The sequence below is a fragment of the Dama dama genome, chromosome 7, assembly GCF_033118175.1.
Source record: "Dama dama isolate Ldn47 chromosome 7, ASM3311817v1, whole genome shotgun sequence".
Taxonomy (NCBI): domain Eukaryota; kingdom Metazoa; phylum Chordata; class Mammalia; order Artiodactyla; family Cervidae; genus Dama; species Dama dama.
This window is the reverse complement of record NC_083687.1, coordinates 36,792,427-36,809,576: the sequence shown is the minus strand read 5'-3', so window position 1 is coordinate 36,809,576 and position 17,150 is coordinate 36,792,427. Positions and strand designations below refer to the sequence as shown.

Sequence of the window (17,150 nt, the reverse complement as noted above, 5' to 3'; positions counted from 1 at the left end):
CTAAGAACAGCCTCACAGGGGAAAACAAAACAAAAACAAACTAATATTTGCATACTTACTAAAGAGGCATATCAAAATGAAGGTAATTTCCAGAGTTTACTACTCCATTGATTTCTATGTTTCATTTCAAAATTGAGCCACCTAGTAAAGATAATGAGTTAAGAGACCTCACTAATATATCAATAGAAAATCAGTTTCAAATGGGAGCATTAATGGATTATAATTTGGGGGTAATTTATTACTAGTGTTGAAACTGGAGTCCTTTTGATACTCTACTGCATTGGGTCAATAATTTATTATAAATATTAATAGCAATATAGGGATACATACTACTAAAGTTATAGCGAATAGAGAAAGACATAGAATATAGTAGGGAAGAAGAGAAAGTGTGGGAAGTCAGCAATGGTAGTAAAGTAAAGGGCAGTAATGCCTTGAGAGGAAGGAAGGTTCTCAAAGTTTCTTGAAACACCAAGAATGAGACAGATGTGAGCAGTTAGCTTAATATGTAAACCAGAAACTCTAGCAGAAGAAATTTCAGTTCATAAAAATATTACAATGCTAAAACCCACAATTTAGACAGAGAATAGGGTAGGGTAGGGCATATAGACATTCAAAACTCTCCATTGCTTAGTGCATCAGGCACTCAAGGACCACCCTCACTGAAGACTTTCTCTATTGCTCAACCTACAGGTACCACCATGGAGAAAGAGATAGCTCTACTCCACAGGAAGCTGTACCCTACTTTTATGGCCTCATGGCTTTCCTTAAGAAGCATTCGATGCAGCAGATTTCCTCCATCCCATCCCATCCGGCTGACTCCCCACGGGCAACAGGAGTCCTCACCCTGGGATCATTCCGCAGTCCCCATGGCCTCAGCTTCCAGCTTCCATGGACACCAGTGGACTTACAACCCTGTCCGAGGTATGAAAGGCAGCAGCATGGCTTGTCTATGTGGTTCTCACTCCGTTCAGACGATCAAACAGGTTAGTTGGTTCCCTCCCCAGCAGCTTCAAATGGCTCCTTATTCCAGTGGACGGCCATGGACGTGGGGATCTCTCCCTTGCGCTTCAGCTCCCTCACCCCCAGATGCAGGCTGGTCCCACTTGCTCTCCTCCTTCTTTCCCCTTCCTCCTTGTCCCTTCTTTCTTTTGTCCTACCAAGTTCTGTATGAATCCGGATATTCCTCCTCAGTAGTCAGGGAGTTCTTCCAGTATTCACCTGGTCTTCTGTGAGAACTGCTGTGTTTTTAGATGTCTTTGATGCATTGGTGGAGAGGGCTGTACCCCATTCCCACCTACCCCTCTGTCATCTTGTCCACCCCCATTTGTACATGTATTAGAAATGAGTTTCCCTTTCTATTAAGTAACATTGCCATCACCACACATGTTTAACTTTTGCTTTTTGAGGAGAACGCAGGTAAGTTTCACTCTCTTCAGAAGAGTCAGTCATTTAGTCGGGTCCAACTATTTGCGATCCCATGGACGGCAGCAACACAGGCTTCCCTGTCCATCCCTGACACCCGGAGCTTACTCAAACTCATGACCACTGAGTCGGTATACCACTCGATGATATCCACTCTCTCAGAGATTATTTTTTTTTGAGAATCCTTATAATTGAGATCTTATTGTATTTTTCTTTGTATGACTTAATTTACCAAGTGTTATGCCCTCCAGTTTCATCCATGTTGCTATAAATGGAAGGATTTCTTTCTTTTTCTCATGCCTAAATAATGTTTACCTATATATGTCACATCACGTTGTTTTAATCCATTCTTCTGTTGAAAGGTACTCAGGTTGTTCCTATTACAAGGCTACTGTGAATGATGCTGCAATGAACATGGGAATACAGATCGCTGTTTTAGAAAATGATTTCATTTCCTTTGACTATATATCCAGAAGTGGGATAATGGGTCACATAACAGTTCTCTTTTAAATTTCTTGAGGCACCTCCACAGTATTTTTCCATGGGAGTTGCACCGGTATGCATCCCTACCAGCAGTGCATAAGCACTCCTTTTTCTCCACATCCTCTACAAGATTTGTCATTTCTTACATTTTTGGTACTAGCCATTCAAACAGGCACGAGGTGATATCTCTTGTGCTTTTGATCTGCATTTCATCTGATTATTAGTGATGCTGAGCATCTTGTCATATACCTCTTGATGATCTATATGTCTTGTTTGTGGGAAAATGTCTATTCTTTAAAGAGGTAGCATACATTATGTTTACTATATTCAAATATACAAAACTCTGTTTCCTAACTATGTATCAACAACAAACTATCAGAAATTTGAATAAATTAAAAAGCCCATTTACTATTGCATCACAGAAAGATAAAACACTTAGAAATAAACTTAAGCAAGGTGTTGAAAGATTTTATACAAAACCTTTAAGACATTGATAAGAGAAATTTAAAAAGAGATAAAGATATGTAAAGTTAGGTTGTCTATTCAATGTGTTTCTTGAGGTAGGATTTGTATTACTATAACCTTCCCTCTTAGAACTGCTTTTGATGCATCCTACAGGTTTAGATCATCATATTTTCATTGTTCTTTGTTTCTAGGAATGTTTTGATTTGCCTTATTTCTTTAGTAACTTGTTTATTATTTAGAAATGTGTTGTTGAATCTCCATGTGTTTTTGTTCTTTAAAGTTTCTTTTTTCTATAATCTATATCTAGTCTCATAGTGTTGAGGTCAGAGAAAATGCTTGATATAATTTCAATTTCCTTAAATTTACTGAGGTTTGATTTGTGACCCACGATGAGGAAAATGTTCCATGTGCACTTGAGAAGAAAGTGTATTCTGCATTTGGTGGAATGTGCTGAATATCAATTAGGTCTGTTTGCTCTAATATTTCCTTGTAGGCTTATGTTTCCTTATTAATATTCTGTTTTGTTGATCTGTTCATTGGTATAGGTGCGGTGTTAACATGCCCTACTATTATTGTGTTACTGTCAATTTCCCCTTTTGTGTCAGTTAGTGTTTACCTTATGTATTGAGGTGCTCCTATGTTGGCTTCATAAATATTTAAAATTGTTTTGTCTTTTTCTTGGACTGACCCTTGATCATTAGGTAGTGTCTTCTTTATCTCTTATAATAGCTTTTATCTTAAGGTCTATTTTTTCTGATATGAGAATTGCCATTTTGGCTTTCTTTGATTTCTATTTGCATGGAATATCTTTTTCCATCCTCTCACTTTCAGTCTCTATGTGTTTCTAGGACTGAAGTGGGTCTCCTGTAGACATCATATATATGGGTCTTATTTTTGTATCCATTCATCCAGTCTGTGTCTTTTGGTAAGAATGGGAGAAGATAATAGCAAATAAAACAACTGATAAAGAAGCAAATACACTAATGAGCATCAGAAAATTCAAAGCACACAAGGGTCTGAAAAATATATCGTAAAGAGACTTGGTAGTCCGATTAAAGAATAAGAGAATCAAATTAGACAACCAAAATACAAAGACTTGGGCACATGATAGAACCAGAGAATGCTCAGAAGAGAAAGCTTTGGGGCTAGTGGACCAGCAAACAAAAGCTTCCAGCATCAGGAATAAAACCCTGAACAGAACTCATGACTGTGTGCTTCTGGGAACGGCCTCAGTTTCAAAGTTTGGGCGCTATACCGCCTAAAGGCGAACGCAGACAAGGATTATAGCTTGCTGTGACACTGAGTCACAGACAATAGTCTTTGTTGGTTTACTTTCTCATTCAACTATAAAGTTAATGAATCACTACCAACGATAACTGACACCTTTAGTTTCCAGTCAGATCCTCTTTAGTCATACAATGGATATCTGAACCTGTTATATGATCCCCAATAACAGTTTTAATAATTAAATTTATTGATCTTTAATTGAAAGTTATTTGCTTTACAATACAGTACTGCTTTCGGCCAAACATCAACATGAATCAGCCATAGGGATACCTATGTCCCCTCACTCTTGAACCTATTTCCCCCTTGCTTCCCATCATACTCCTCAAAGTTGTTACAGAAAAATATGGAAAGCTTCACAAATGTGTGTGTCATCCTTGGGCAGGGGGCCATGCTAATCTTGTCAGTATTATTCCAATTTTCTAACATATGTGCTACCAAAGCAAACATGCAGTAAATGCTGATACCTTATCCTTCATTAAATTACCACTCTTCTGGTAAATTGTAGAAAGAATCATGTTGATATCTCATTCAGGAGGATAAAATCCCTATTTTATCAGTTCTCATGTCCAAACTCAATTCTTGCTCAAATCAGTCTTAAATTCTGCTTACTTACAAAGGTCAGAGAGGAAAAGAAATATTAAAATTGGTGGAGAGGGAGGTGGGAGGGGGGATCGGGATGGGGAATACATGTAACTCTATGGCTGATTCATATCAATGTATGACAAAACCCACTGAAAATAAATAAATAAATAAATAACAGAAAACAAAAAAAAGAGAAAAAAATGATTTGAACATGCAAAAGTTAATTAAATGCATTAATATAAAAATTATATATAAGTGCCATAATATATACAAAATGTGATATACTGACTAAGGAGTCTGTCTCATGAAAAAAAATAAAATAAAATAAAATCACGCTTGCAAGAGTCTATGATAGCATGAGACAAGTGCTCCGGCCTGGTGCACTGGGAAGACCCAGAGGAATCGGGTGGAGAGGGAGGTGGGAGGGGGGATCGGGATTGGGAATACATGTAAATCCATGGCTGATTCATATCAATGTATGACAAAACCCACTGGAAAAAAAAAAAAATAATAATAAAAAAAAAAAAAAGAGTCTATGATTTTATGCTTCCATTGGTCAAAGGTAGGGCCAGGAATAATTTCTGAAATATTACAATACATCATGGAAGCGTGAAGGTCTAGTTTTACTATCAAAGCGGAATTCTGGGAGATGGTTCAAAACCTAAGCCCTGTGGGTTGTCAGGATGTGCTCCCGACTAGACAGATGGATTTTCTCCCTGAAACATCACAGTCAGGAAACGCCAGGCCGTGTCTGCAGAGCCAGTGATGGGGGCTGGGTGCTGAGCAGATAATGTTCTTGGATGACCTTCTGGAGATTTACCTGCCATTGTCTCGAAGAAAAAAACGTAATGAGAAGATTAAGGATGCATAAAAGTAGAGGAGCTGTCAAGTTCCCTAGAAGAAAGTCTAGCAGGAGAAACAAGTCCCCACACTGATAATTGTCAAAGACGTTAACAGTGAGTGTTTTATAGACAGAGCAGAACAGATAAAACCAGTGTTCTAGGGTCACTGCTGTTTTATAGTCAAAGACAAAATATTTCTCGCTTTAAGCTGAGTCATCACAGCTCCTGATGTGGTCCTGGTTACACACACACAGACCGAGAGCCCACAGGCATGTGTGATGTGACATCAGGAAGTGAACAGACGACTGCATTGGTGCCCAGTCACCTCCACCTGCTAATAATGGGACCTGGGGAAAATTACTTGCCCTCTCCAGGTCATCGCATCTTCATTAACATAACTTGATGAACATAGTGAAGATGAAGGCTATTTCATAGGGTTACTGTGAAACACAAATTTTAAGATGTTTTAAAGCTTTTCGGAAAGTATCAAAGACATGCATGGGGTTATGAAGGTGAGTTAGCAGATCCAAGGTACAGTATCCTTTTTCTCTTAGTATTCTCTTTGTTCTCAATAGTAGTGATCAGTTAGTCATGTGTTTACTCTTACCCCAGCATGATGTAAGCCACACAGATCAACTGTACACTTCTTGTCATTTCAGTGTCTAAAATTCAAGCACTAGTCAATGTAGAGTGAAAAAATAACACACTCCTAGAGGGCCTCGCTGCTGAGAGTCTGCAGAGTCCCAAAAATAAAGTGTCTTAAAATAATGGCCTGAAGACTCTTGCTCAGAATTAAGTTCCAAATGTTTGCAGAGCACAGAAGTACTTCAGGGAGCAATACAAAAATGCAGGGAGTAACCTACTTCTCCAACTATCTATCTCTGCAAATATCATCATCCATCTAAATTCACACAGAAGGCACTCCTTCTTCCCCACCCCAGCTACTACAGCTCCAATTCCTGCTCAGAGCAACAGGGAAAGAGAAGGCTTCCCTCCACAGGATGGATTTGATAAGCTCAGGTGACTAGATCATCTCAGAATGGCTCATGTTTTTATTTTAGCAGGGTCTTGCCTGCTCCTGCTGCTGGTCATGTCAAATGTGCTCCTGTGCCAAGGCGAATTTTGCTGGCTCTGCGGTCGATACCTGTTTGGTGTCCGCCTGAAGTCCCTTCGAGAAACGTTTAGCCGTGCCTCCATCCTGTCCCACGACATGCATAACCTTTCCACAATAATGTTCAATGAGGTTGTAAGTACTGTGGTGGTGGTGGTTTAGTTGCTCAGTCATGACGACACTTGCGACCCCATGGACTGTAGCCCGCTAGGCTCCCAGAAGTTACCTTCGCGTAAGTGACTGGGCCAAACTATCCTTTCAACAAAAGGGCTGCTTCAGCCAAACTTCAAATAACACACTCTCCAGGTTAAAGATGCCGTCAGCTCATAAGATGTGGAAATCGAAGATGGGATCAGTATAGCGAAACCTCAAAGATTCCTATGAAGTGCACTAACTTTTTCAATTTCCTTTCATTCATTTTCTTTTTTTAAATTTCCAGAATAAATGATTTTGTATTTGTCAGCTAGGAATGCCATAAAAGAATACAATAGACTCAGTGGAAAAAACAACAGAAATTTATTTCCTCACAGTTCTGGGGGCTAGAAGTCCCAGATCACGGCACCAGTAAGGTGAGGCTGTGGTGAGAACTCTTTCTTCCCAGGATGGCTTCTCCGTGCATCCTCACACAGGATGGGGGTTCGGGTAGAGAGACAGAGGAAAGGACACACAGACACAGAGACAGAAGAGAAAATTCTCTGGTGTTTTGCTTCATGGAGACACCTAACCTATTGGATGAGTTTTCCACCCTGAGAGCTCATTTAACCTTAACGGACTTTGCTGGTGGCTCAGTTGGTAAAGAATCTGCCTTCAATGGGAGAGACCTGGGTTCTATCCCTGGGTCTGTGAGATTCCCTGGAGAAGGAAATGGCAAGCCATTCCTGTTCTTGCCTGAGAAATCCCATGGACAGAGGAGTCTGGTGGGCTATAGACCATGGCGTGCCAAAAAGTCGGAACCCTTTTCAAAACACAGTACTTTGGCGATTCGGGAAACAACACATGAATTTGAAGAACACACATTCAGTCCATAATACTACCTGACATAACGCACTTTTAGGTGGGGCTAGTGAAAAGGAAGCATGCTGAATTTCTGGCCCTTCAGGGTCTCTCTGGGCTTCTTCTCCAGGCTCAGAGTAAATAGCCAATAAATGAGAACTGCTCTGCAGTGAACTGGGTGGATGGAACATGTTAAACAAACCTGAATCCTGGTCACAAAAATGAATACTGGTAGTGTTCTTAATGCTACAAATTACTGTTTTAAGATTTGCAGTGAATAGGTTTTGAGCTACTATAGAAGCAGAATTTACAATTGGAAACAATTATTCTCTTTCTGATGAAGGTATTTGAAATTTGTATGTTAATTCTTTTAGGTCAATAAAGGAGCACATAGTAGAGCAGACAGCTAATAAAAGGCAGTGCTAAAGATTTCTGTTAAATTCAGGTAGTTCTTTGTACTCACTAGTTTTTGTTTCATCCTCCATTTTTGACACTCCATTTTTGTCCAACTCTTCCAAGTAATCTCTTCAAATGTTCATAAGTTCCGCTAAAGATTTGTTTTTCTCTATCAAAGTGTTAGTTAGATTTATCTCCTCTTATTTTTCTCAGTCCATTGCTTAGTATTTCCTATAACTTTATGTCATGTTTTTCTGATGTACCATTTTGTCACCATAAACAGCATTGTATTCTGCACCTGGGATGAACACTAAGCTTTTTAGTGAGTGGGTTCACTAACGGGCTCTAACCCATAGTAAACAAGAGATTAAATGGTTAAATATAGGTGCATGCATGCATTCTAAGTCACATCCATTGTTCCAACTCTTTGAAACCCTGCTGACTGTAGCCCAAGAGGCTCCTCTGTCCATAGGATTCGCCAGGCGAGAGTACAGGAGTGTGCTGCTGTACCCTCTCGCAAGGGATGCTCCTCACCAAGGGATCTAACATGAGGCTTCTTATATCTCCTGCATTGACAGGAATGTTCTTTACCACTACCGTCACCTGGGAAGCACCAAGTATTGATACAAAAGAACTAAAAAAAAAAAAACAAACTAAGTATTGGTTCAAAAGAACAAAAGTATTTGGTTCAAATACCAAAAAAAAAAAAAAAAAAAGATAGTGATAAAAAAGAGAAGGAAAATGTTTGAACTTAGAAATGTTAGATGTAAAATCATTTTTATAGAGACAATATATAGAAAAAGTAGGAAAAGAATGACTTTCAAGTTTTGTGATGCCCCCCGATTAAAAAATTACACATCTATCAAACGTTAATGTTCTGGTAATTGGTTCATCTATTGAGTGCCCAACAACCACAACTAATTGCCTGATCACTTTCAGATTGAAATGTATTCCCAGAGTAAACCAGAGTATATGAATGCCACCAATGACTGCCACACCAATCCCCTCCATGCTCCTGAAGAAATAGAAAAAGCCCAACTGATGAACGTGAGTCTTTCACCTGGGTTTTTCACCAGATCGAATGAGACAGTATTTAGCTTACCAGGCTTTGGATTATTAGAGGTAATGGTAACTTTATATGCAGAAAATTTTAGAGGAACTGTAAGCATCAGAAGAGAAATTATTTTATGCAGTTGATGAAGCATGAGTGAAATCAAGGGATGACTATTGATCTGTAGTAGCAAAACAAATAACAGATCTATAAATTGTCAGTGCAGACAAGTTTAGTTCAAGCAATGCATTAGACACAGGATTGCAGCTATTATTCTGTACAAAAACAGGAAATGAATGGGAACTTCCATGTGTAAAATATAAGATTACAAAATTCATGAATATGTAGGAAACACACCCCAGTTTTGAGTACTCACTGTTACTAGTGACTCGTACGTGGGAGTCCTATACTGCACCACTCGCGCCAGCGTGTCTGCCTTTCAAGGTTCTTCTGATTCTGCTTCTACTTCTCTGACACCTCCTCATTCATCATTCTCAACAACTCCTCTGTCACCTTTTATTTTTAATTTGTAAGTTTCCCCCACAATGGCCTATATAACATTACTTTGCTTCTCATGGCCGCAACAATTGGCTCTGTTCTGAGGACAACACAGTTTACACATCAAGCCTCAATGATTAATGGCAGCTCCAAATTTTCACCGTTATAATCTCTCCTTTCTGATTTCCTGCTTTATCCTTCATCCTAACATTATTTAAAATATTTTCACATGCATCCCCCCTTAAAATTCTATTTTTTTCTCTCTACAACTTTCTTAATGATACCAGAATTTTTTTCCTCTGTTAAGTTCATTAATAATGAGAATGATCAAGTAAAGGAAAAGGTCAAAAAGGAGGAGGAGGAGGGATTTTTCAATAAGCTTGAATTTAAAGTTTATTGAGAGTTACTACATGGCCATACATTTTACTAAGCACTTTATGTGCATTACTATATTTAATCCTACTCAGTTCTCTGTTCTTTACCACTAACACAGTTCATGACTGTAAAGAAATCAAGCATATTAACTAGAGATCTTCAGCCCCCAGGATTTTCATGCTCAATTCTGCTAGTAGTAGTGAACTAGGGCTGAAAACCCCCCATTGTGAATCCCACTGATGCTGTTACTAAAGACAACACTGTGCCATTTTCTGCTTGGACACATGTCAACAAGACAGACTCTTCTGATGCCAGCATGGGGGGCTGCTATTGGGATCAACTGAGGAAAGAAAACTTGTTTAGGAATGTCATGTCTTCTTCATTGTCTCTTGGTTGTAATATCACAAAACAAATTACCTATCGAAAGTCAATACGAATGACTCATCTGATTCATTAATATGAAAGAATCACTGTGTGACAATGATGTGGGTACAGGCAGAATGCCTCTTTCCTGGGTCAAGTACTGCAGGTACATACTGACTTGTCAAAAAATACTTAGATTTCTCTCACGCAAATAGACAAACATAAAAGAACTCACTAAGTGGGTGGTAGAATTTCAGAGGAAATAAGAAAATTCATTATTAATTAGAACTCATCAGAAGAATTAATTCCTAAAATAACCCAGATTTATAATAATTCAGTGAAGTGTGAACTAACAGCTTACCTTTTATAATTTTGTGACTTTTACCACCTTCAAAAATCTCTGCATACACATAGGAATAACCAAAGTCTTTAGGTCAGCAGCTCTGAACAAAGATCACCTGTTACCAAAATCACTGTTTTATGATTATTTTAATGAGACTGTTTATAATGTTTGCTTAGAATGAAAACCTTACTATGTGGATACTCCTGATACAGTACCTCTGGAATGCTCCTCTGTTTGATCTAGCCTATGACCCGCGGATTGAGGAAAACCTCACAGTTACTATCATATCAAGTGCCTTAGAGTGTCGTAGAAAATCATTCAAACTTCAATCAATCTTAGCGAGACAATTCAGCCAGGTGAGCATCCTGCCTAGGGCTTTCTTGCATTGTTCATGAATGAAAGAGTTGATGTCTGTAATGCACAATGTGTTTTGAAATATCCCATTTTTTTAAGAAAAAGATTCATGACTTCTATATACTAGATTCCTACTACATAAAGCAAGAGCCTAGTTTTTCATTTGATAGATTCTACTGTAAAAGAATCAGAATTTCAGTGCATTTTTTGACATGTGCAGCCTTCCTTACATTGCACACAATTCCACCAAAAGCTTGCCTCTTCCCGGGCAAGGTGGTTGAAATGTTTTTAAGAGTAGGAGAACTAGATAACAGAATTTCCAAGGTCAGCATTTTCCTCAATGTTTCCCAGGATATCTGCTATTGAAGTTCCACTTGTTTTCTTTCCCTTTTCTGCTCAAATCAAAGGATGAGAGTGGGAAGGAAGAAAAGAGAAAGTTAAATCTAAACTTGAGTTATGTTTCTACATTATAGATTCCTAATAGTTTTCTCATAGGCTGGCCGAAAATCCATATCTAGAGAGTTTTACATTTGTATGTGATTCCCAAATATTAATAATATAATTACAAGGGACAAAGATAAGGAAATACTAATAAAACTCATGAGAAGTCATTTATCTGTTGGGTATTCAGATTATTCTTCCACTCAGACGGAAGTTGGAGGAGGAACGCTTGTACTGGTCAGCAATTCCATTCCTGCTGTCCGACGATGAAGATGTACGTCATTCTGCATTTTATAACCTGTTCAAGTGCCTAAACAGGGATTCACGTAAAGTTGACATGTACACCAAGATCCTGGCATGCCGAATCAGTGACGAGTGCTAAATCCACATCCATCCCATCCAGCTCTGAGATGGTGCTAAGGATCTATCCCATAGCAGGCTTCTTTGAAATATACAGCTTTTTCATGCATGCTCTGTCGCCTCCTAAAAAAGTAAACACAGACTCTGTAGAGATGCCAAAATCTAAGAGGGTAATTTGTTAACATTTCTTATTTTCATTTAATAAAAAATCAAAAGAAAATCCGCCCCTACAATTGAGAATATGAAGCTCCTATTAAAATTAATCACAAATAGCAGAAGCTGGCATTACAAATAAGACCAGTAAGAGATTATGTAAGAATCACAGAAAATTATTCTGGGTCAAGTTATGAGAATCAAAGTATTAAACAATTGTTCATGGTTCTGGCCATGCTACCAAGAAGACTGAATCCTCAGGATCCTTTATGAAAGTCAGCCACAAACTGTCAGCCCACTGTCACAGTGTTACACAAGACAGGATCAGTGCTTCGCACCTTTGTACAAATAGCATGAGGTTTACTGAACTGTCTGAAGATTGTTAGGATGTTGTCTTAGCCCTTCTGGGTTTGCTATAACAAAATATCACAGCCTTATAAATATGGAAATGGATTTCCACAGTGTGGTCATGCAGGGTCCTTTCTGGTCACACACTTCTTTTTTTTTTTTTTTTTTTTTTAGTTTTCTAATTTGTTATTATTATTTTTTTTCCAGTGGGTTTTGTCATACATTGATATGAATCAGCCATGGATTTACATGTATTCCCAATCCCGATCCCCCCTCCCACCTCCCTCTCCACCCGATTCCTCTGGGTCTTCCCAGTGCACCAGGCCGGAGCACTTGTCTCATGTATCCCACACACTTCTTATTGTATCCTCACACAGGTTGAAGAGCTCGGGCACTCTGTGTGTCTCTTATATATAAAAGCACTCATCTCATTGAGGAGGCTCCATCCTTATGACTCCAGAACCTCACAAAGGCACCACCTTTGGATACCATAACCATGGGAATCAGGATTTCATCATATGACATTTCTGGGGGACACCAAGGTTGAGACCATAGCAGATACAAATATGAACTGCCTCCATCCTCCTCCAGTAGCTGTCTTCACCCACACTCCATTGCATCCTCATTTTCTGCATCACCTTGCAACCATTCCATACATTCTGTCACTCTGGGTTTCACAAGGCCACGTCAGTCAGCTGTCAACTCCAACTCATATTCAGCCTATTCAATGTTTCCCTCTCCCCTGCTGAGGCCCCAGGGACTCACCGGGAAGCATCAATGTGTCCATTTCTGCAAGGTTCCTTCTCTCTCACTCTCTGGATCTTCAATCCCTTGGATCATGTTGGAACAGGGTAGATGGTAACAGATGGGAAAGTTCTGACATCACTGACTTACATGGTGCTGTTGTAGCCTTCTCTTGGTCCAGATGGACTGATCTGAAATTCCCCCTGACTGACAAGTGTTTCTCTTGGGGATCCTTGTGGTTTTCCAGGACATTCATAAGCTGGGGATCCCCAACGTCATAGTTTCCTTTTTAATCAAGGGAATTGTTCTGGTCCCCGCAGCTCACCACATGCAGTAATCACCAAAGCCTCTCTGTTTCCCTCAACCTGCAAGCACCATCTGGAGAACATTAAGTAGCCCACAGTCATATGCCTACTAGCTGACCCATAGAAAACCCATGTATCATAAACACTCTGTACGATTGAATGGCAGAAATACTGGTGTGTATCTGTCCCCTGCTTGGGGCCTCTAGATAAATATACAACTGCTCATATAGACACCGAGTAGATCAGAAAGCTGGATTCAAAACACACTTATCTGAGAAGTGAGATACCATTTTCTCTTCCTTTTAGAGCAACTATCCTTGTCAGTAATTATTTGGCCTTACACATATGCCCTAGAAGGTCCCTGAATTATAAAATCCTCTCAATAGACTGAGTCTCTACTGAGACTGGAGCAGTGTGACTGGATTAGGGTTGCTCAGCTTGTTCAACAGCCTCCAGACAACCAGGGATGAGGGCCAATCTCTTGACTGGCTCTCCTAAGAAGTCAGTGATGCTGCTGTGCTGATCATGCAGCATCTTTAGGGATTTTCTGGAAATTCCTAGTAAACAGAAAATGGGAAATCAAAAGGTAGATGGGAAAGGAGGATGAATAAGAGAGAAGGAAGAGAAAGAGAGAAGGAAGGAAGAGCAGCAAAAGGAAAGTGAGTCAAGGACTTGGGTAGTAAAGGATGAAAAGATGTTAGAACACTGTATTATTAAGGACCCAAATACATACATATATATATATATATATATATATATATATATATATATATATATATTTCAATATTTTAAGAGCAAATATCTCATATTCCCTTTTATGTCCATTTTCTCTTCTCTCCTCTTTTTCTTAAATTGTCTTTTATACTAGGAGTATTCTTTTGTTGTTACTAAAGACCATAGTTCTTGAGATGAACAGAGCCTGGCAACTCTTCAGTACAGAATCCAGCCAAATTATCTTCTTTTAGGCAAAGACAACTTTCACCCACATACAGGAACAATGTCCAGCAAAACCAACCTCTTCCCTCATAGTCAGAATTATTCTTACCTGAGTCTTGCCCCTGTCTTTACCTGGGATGACCCAACCTTTCAGAACATGACAGAATACTCTGCCCCAAAGCAATCAATCAAACCCTCCTTTGAGAGAATCATATATGCCAATTTGGAGAGTGTGTCTTTATTCTATAAGACAACAGGAAACCAAGAACATTTAGTACAAGAGAGCAGAATGTCCAGAATTAGAAAAGAGAAACTTTAATGACAATTGAGGAGTTGTGGCTGTTGGGACTCTTTTTAGAGAATAAGAAAGAGATCAGAAAGAGCTGTGAATATTATGACACTAAAAATCAAAGAGAGTTCTGCCAAGTGAAAAGACGCAAAAGATGTGAGAGATACAGAAAATGAAATAGACCTTGACCACATGCAAGGAATGAGGCAGACATAAGAGTCAGAAAAGGCATCCAACGATATGAGACTAGTTAAGTCAACCAATGAAACATCAGAGAGAAGGTAGGATATAAATTTAGGTTTTATCCAAAAGCATCAGAGCTCTATTTTCCTGTATTTCATCAACTTAGTACCAGAAATCACCAACAAATGTTAAGGTTCTTCAGCAAATGATAGAAATAAGGACTCTACGGAGCCTCTGCTAGACCATCTGAAATACCAGAAGCAAAGCACGACTACCCAGTGATAACAAGCAGTAAGTCTCTAGTCACTTTCAACACTTAAATAAGACATACATTGTAAAGCATAGATCATGGATGGAAATAAAATGGAAAGAACCCATACCTTTACAGAGCCAGCCTAAACAAAACCTGAAACCTAACCAAAATAGAGGTAATGGTCTCCTTAATCATGTGTCCACTTTCTCCAAGAGTTCCTCATTCCTTTTTCCTGAATCCTCCCTTGTTTACTAACCCTTCATTGCCTTACTCTTAGCAGACAGTCAGCTAATCACTAATCAAATAAATAATTAAACAGTGTTCACTCCTGAAATGTATTTGTATTGATGGACTCTTCAAACTGAAAAGGTTTCTAATCCCGTGTAAGTAAAACTCTAATACTGAAATGACTCCTTCCAGCCTCTTTTCAAAATGCCCAGTGGGCAGCAACTGTGAGTGTAGCTACTTAGACGTCTTCTGCTGTAATCAAAACCTGTTTGGATAGTGAAGACACGAGATGGATGAAGCACTGAAAGATGTCAAGAAAGAATTGCATGGACAAGTGGAAAAGATAGCAGAAGCCTTTAACACCGGTCTATGCCTGTACACCATACCGTGTAATGGGAGCCAAGTGGGCCTAATCAGGGATGGATTTTTCAAGAAAGTTCTATATGAGTTGGCACTGAGAGTTTGATTCAACTCAACTATTTCAACATGATTCTTTGATTCTAAGACTCAAAACCACTTGTCTCATTTAACTGCACTAAGTCAAAACTGGAATATACTAATTGCCTAATGAACACTGCTAAGAGATCTTAGATGTTCTCATCACAAGAAGAAAATTGTAACTATTTCTAGTGACAGATGTTCACCAGACTTCTTGTGGTGATCATTTTGCAATATATATCAAATAATTATGTTGTACACCTGAAACCAAAATAACATTATATGTCAATATTTTTTTATCTATAATGACATCTGAAACTAAAATAGCATTATTAGACAATGTGACCTATGTATAATGATCATATAATCATTATGTTATGTACATAACACATATCCATACCTTCAATTAAGTTCAGTCACTCAGTCATATCCAACTCTTTGAGTCCCCATAAACTGTAGCAAATCAGGCTCCCCTGTCCTCCACCATCTCATGCAGTTTGCTCAAACTCATTTATATCGAGTCGGTGATGCCATCCAACCGTCTCATCCTCTGCCATCTTCTTCTCCTCCTCCCATTCATCTTTCGCAGCATCAGGGTCTTTTCCAATGAGTTAGTTCTTTGCATCAGGTGGAAAAATTATTGGAGCCTCAGTTTCGGTATCAGTCCTTTCAGAGAATATTCAGGGTTTATTTCATTTAGTATTGACCAGTTCGATCTCCTTGCAGTCCATGGACACTCAAGATTCTTCTCCAACACCACAGTTCAAAAGCATCATTTCCTCAGTGCTCAGTTTCCTTGTGTTCCAGCTCTCACATCCATCCTGACTAATGGAGAAACCATAGCTTTGACTAGATGGAATTGTATTTACATATATAAACATATATGTACACACACCTATGTAAGGAAAAGTTTTGAAAAGGAATATAATTCTATTTTGGATAAAGAAATCAAATCAACTAGTATATATTTTTTTCAAATGTGCATTTTAGCTATCATGTTGGGTCTAAAACCTTATCTTCATATGTAGTTTATGTTTATGCTGATAAAAGAAACAGAAACGTGTCTTCACCTTGTAACATTAACTGCGGACCAGCTTATTTACAATAGCTAATCGAAACCACAAAGTTTTGAAACCGATAGGCCTGTCCAGTACTATGCTATTGGTCATTTAACCAACTGATCATTGAATATATTCCTCCTTGACTCAGAAACTCATATAGGCGCTTTGTTTACATCAATAAACAAAGCATGCAGACATTTACCCTCATGGAACAGATATTCCAGCTGGGGGAAGACAGATAATCTGCCATAAACATGAATCCAGGTACATTATATGGTATGTTAACAGGTGATCTGTACTGTGGGAAAAGAAATAGTAAAGTAGAGGATGGGGTTTAGGGGATGAATATGAAGAAAGGGAGGTGATTTAAAGAAAAACAACGTAGACCACACTGAGGGGAGCAAACACCCTTTCTTGCATTCAAGATTCCAGTTTTCCCCTGTCCAGTCAGGTCTCTTGGTCTTTCTTCTACCCAACTTCAAGATGTTTCCGTCTCTGAGGCTCTATGCAATCTCATGCAAACATGCGTGTTTATATATGTATTTCTATTCTATTATGCCATTTAAAAAATATACACAAAATATAACCTATGTATGCTAACATTTTCTTGCCTAGTGGATAGGGACACTCATTATTTTGGCCACTGGACTAATTGATTCTGAATGTACACACATAATTATGCCAGTTGTTTAACTATAATAATAAAGTGATTTCCTTTATATATAGCTTCAATCAAATTTTTCAGAATACCACAAGGGGCCAAGAATAAAATTATATGTGAATAACTCTCTTCATATGCAATATGAGTAATATAAGTAATCATCTTTAGTTCTTTTGTTATTCCAT

The 17,150-nt window shown here is 38.7% G+C and overlaps 1 protein-coding gene and 1 non-coding gene across 2 annotated transcripts; one reads left to right on the top strand and one right to left on the bottom strand.

The window, feature by feature from the left end:
* The first annotated feature begins 746 nt into the window (after window positions 1-746).
* On the top strand, window positions 747-11,388 carry LOC133059319 (chorionic somatomammotropin hormone 2-like). The gene is made up of 5 exons (XM_061146299.1): window positions 747-921; window positions 6,146-6,327; window positions 8,521-8,628; window positions 10,388-10,567; window positions 11,197-11,388. Exons 1-5 carry the CDS (start codon window positions 747-749, stop codon window positions 11,386-11,388), a joined length of 837 nt encoding a protein of 278 aa, XP_061002282.1.
* Window positions 3,995-4,100, bottom strand: LOC133060019 (U6 spliceosomal RNA). Its single transcript, XR_009693688.1, has one exon. It is a non-coding gene; the product is annotated as a U6 spliceosomal RNA (small nuclear RNA).
* Window positions 11,389-17,150: the final 5,762 nt, after the last annotated feature.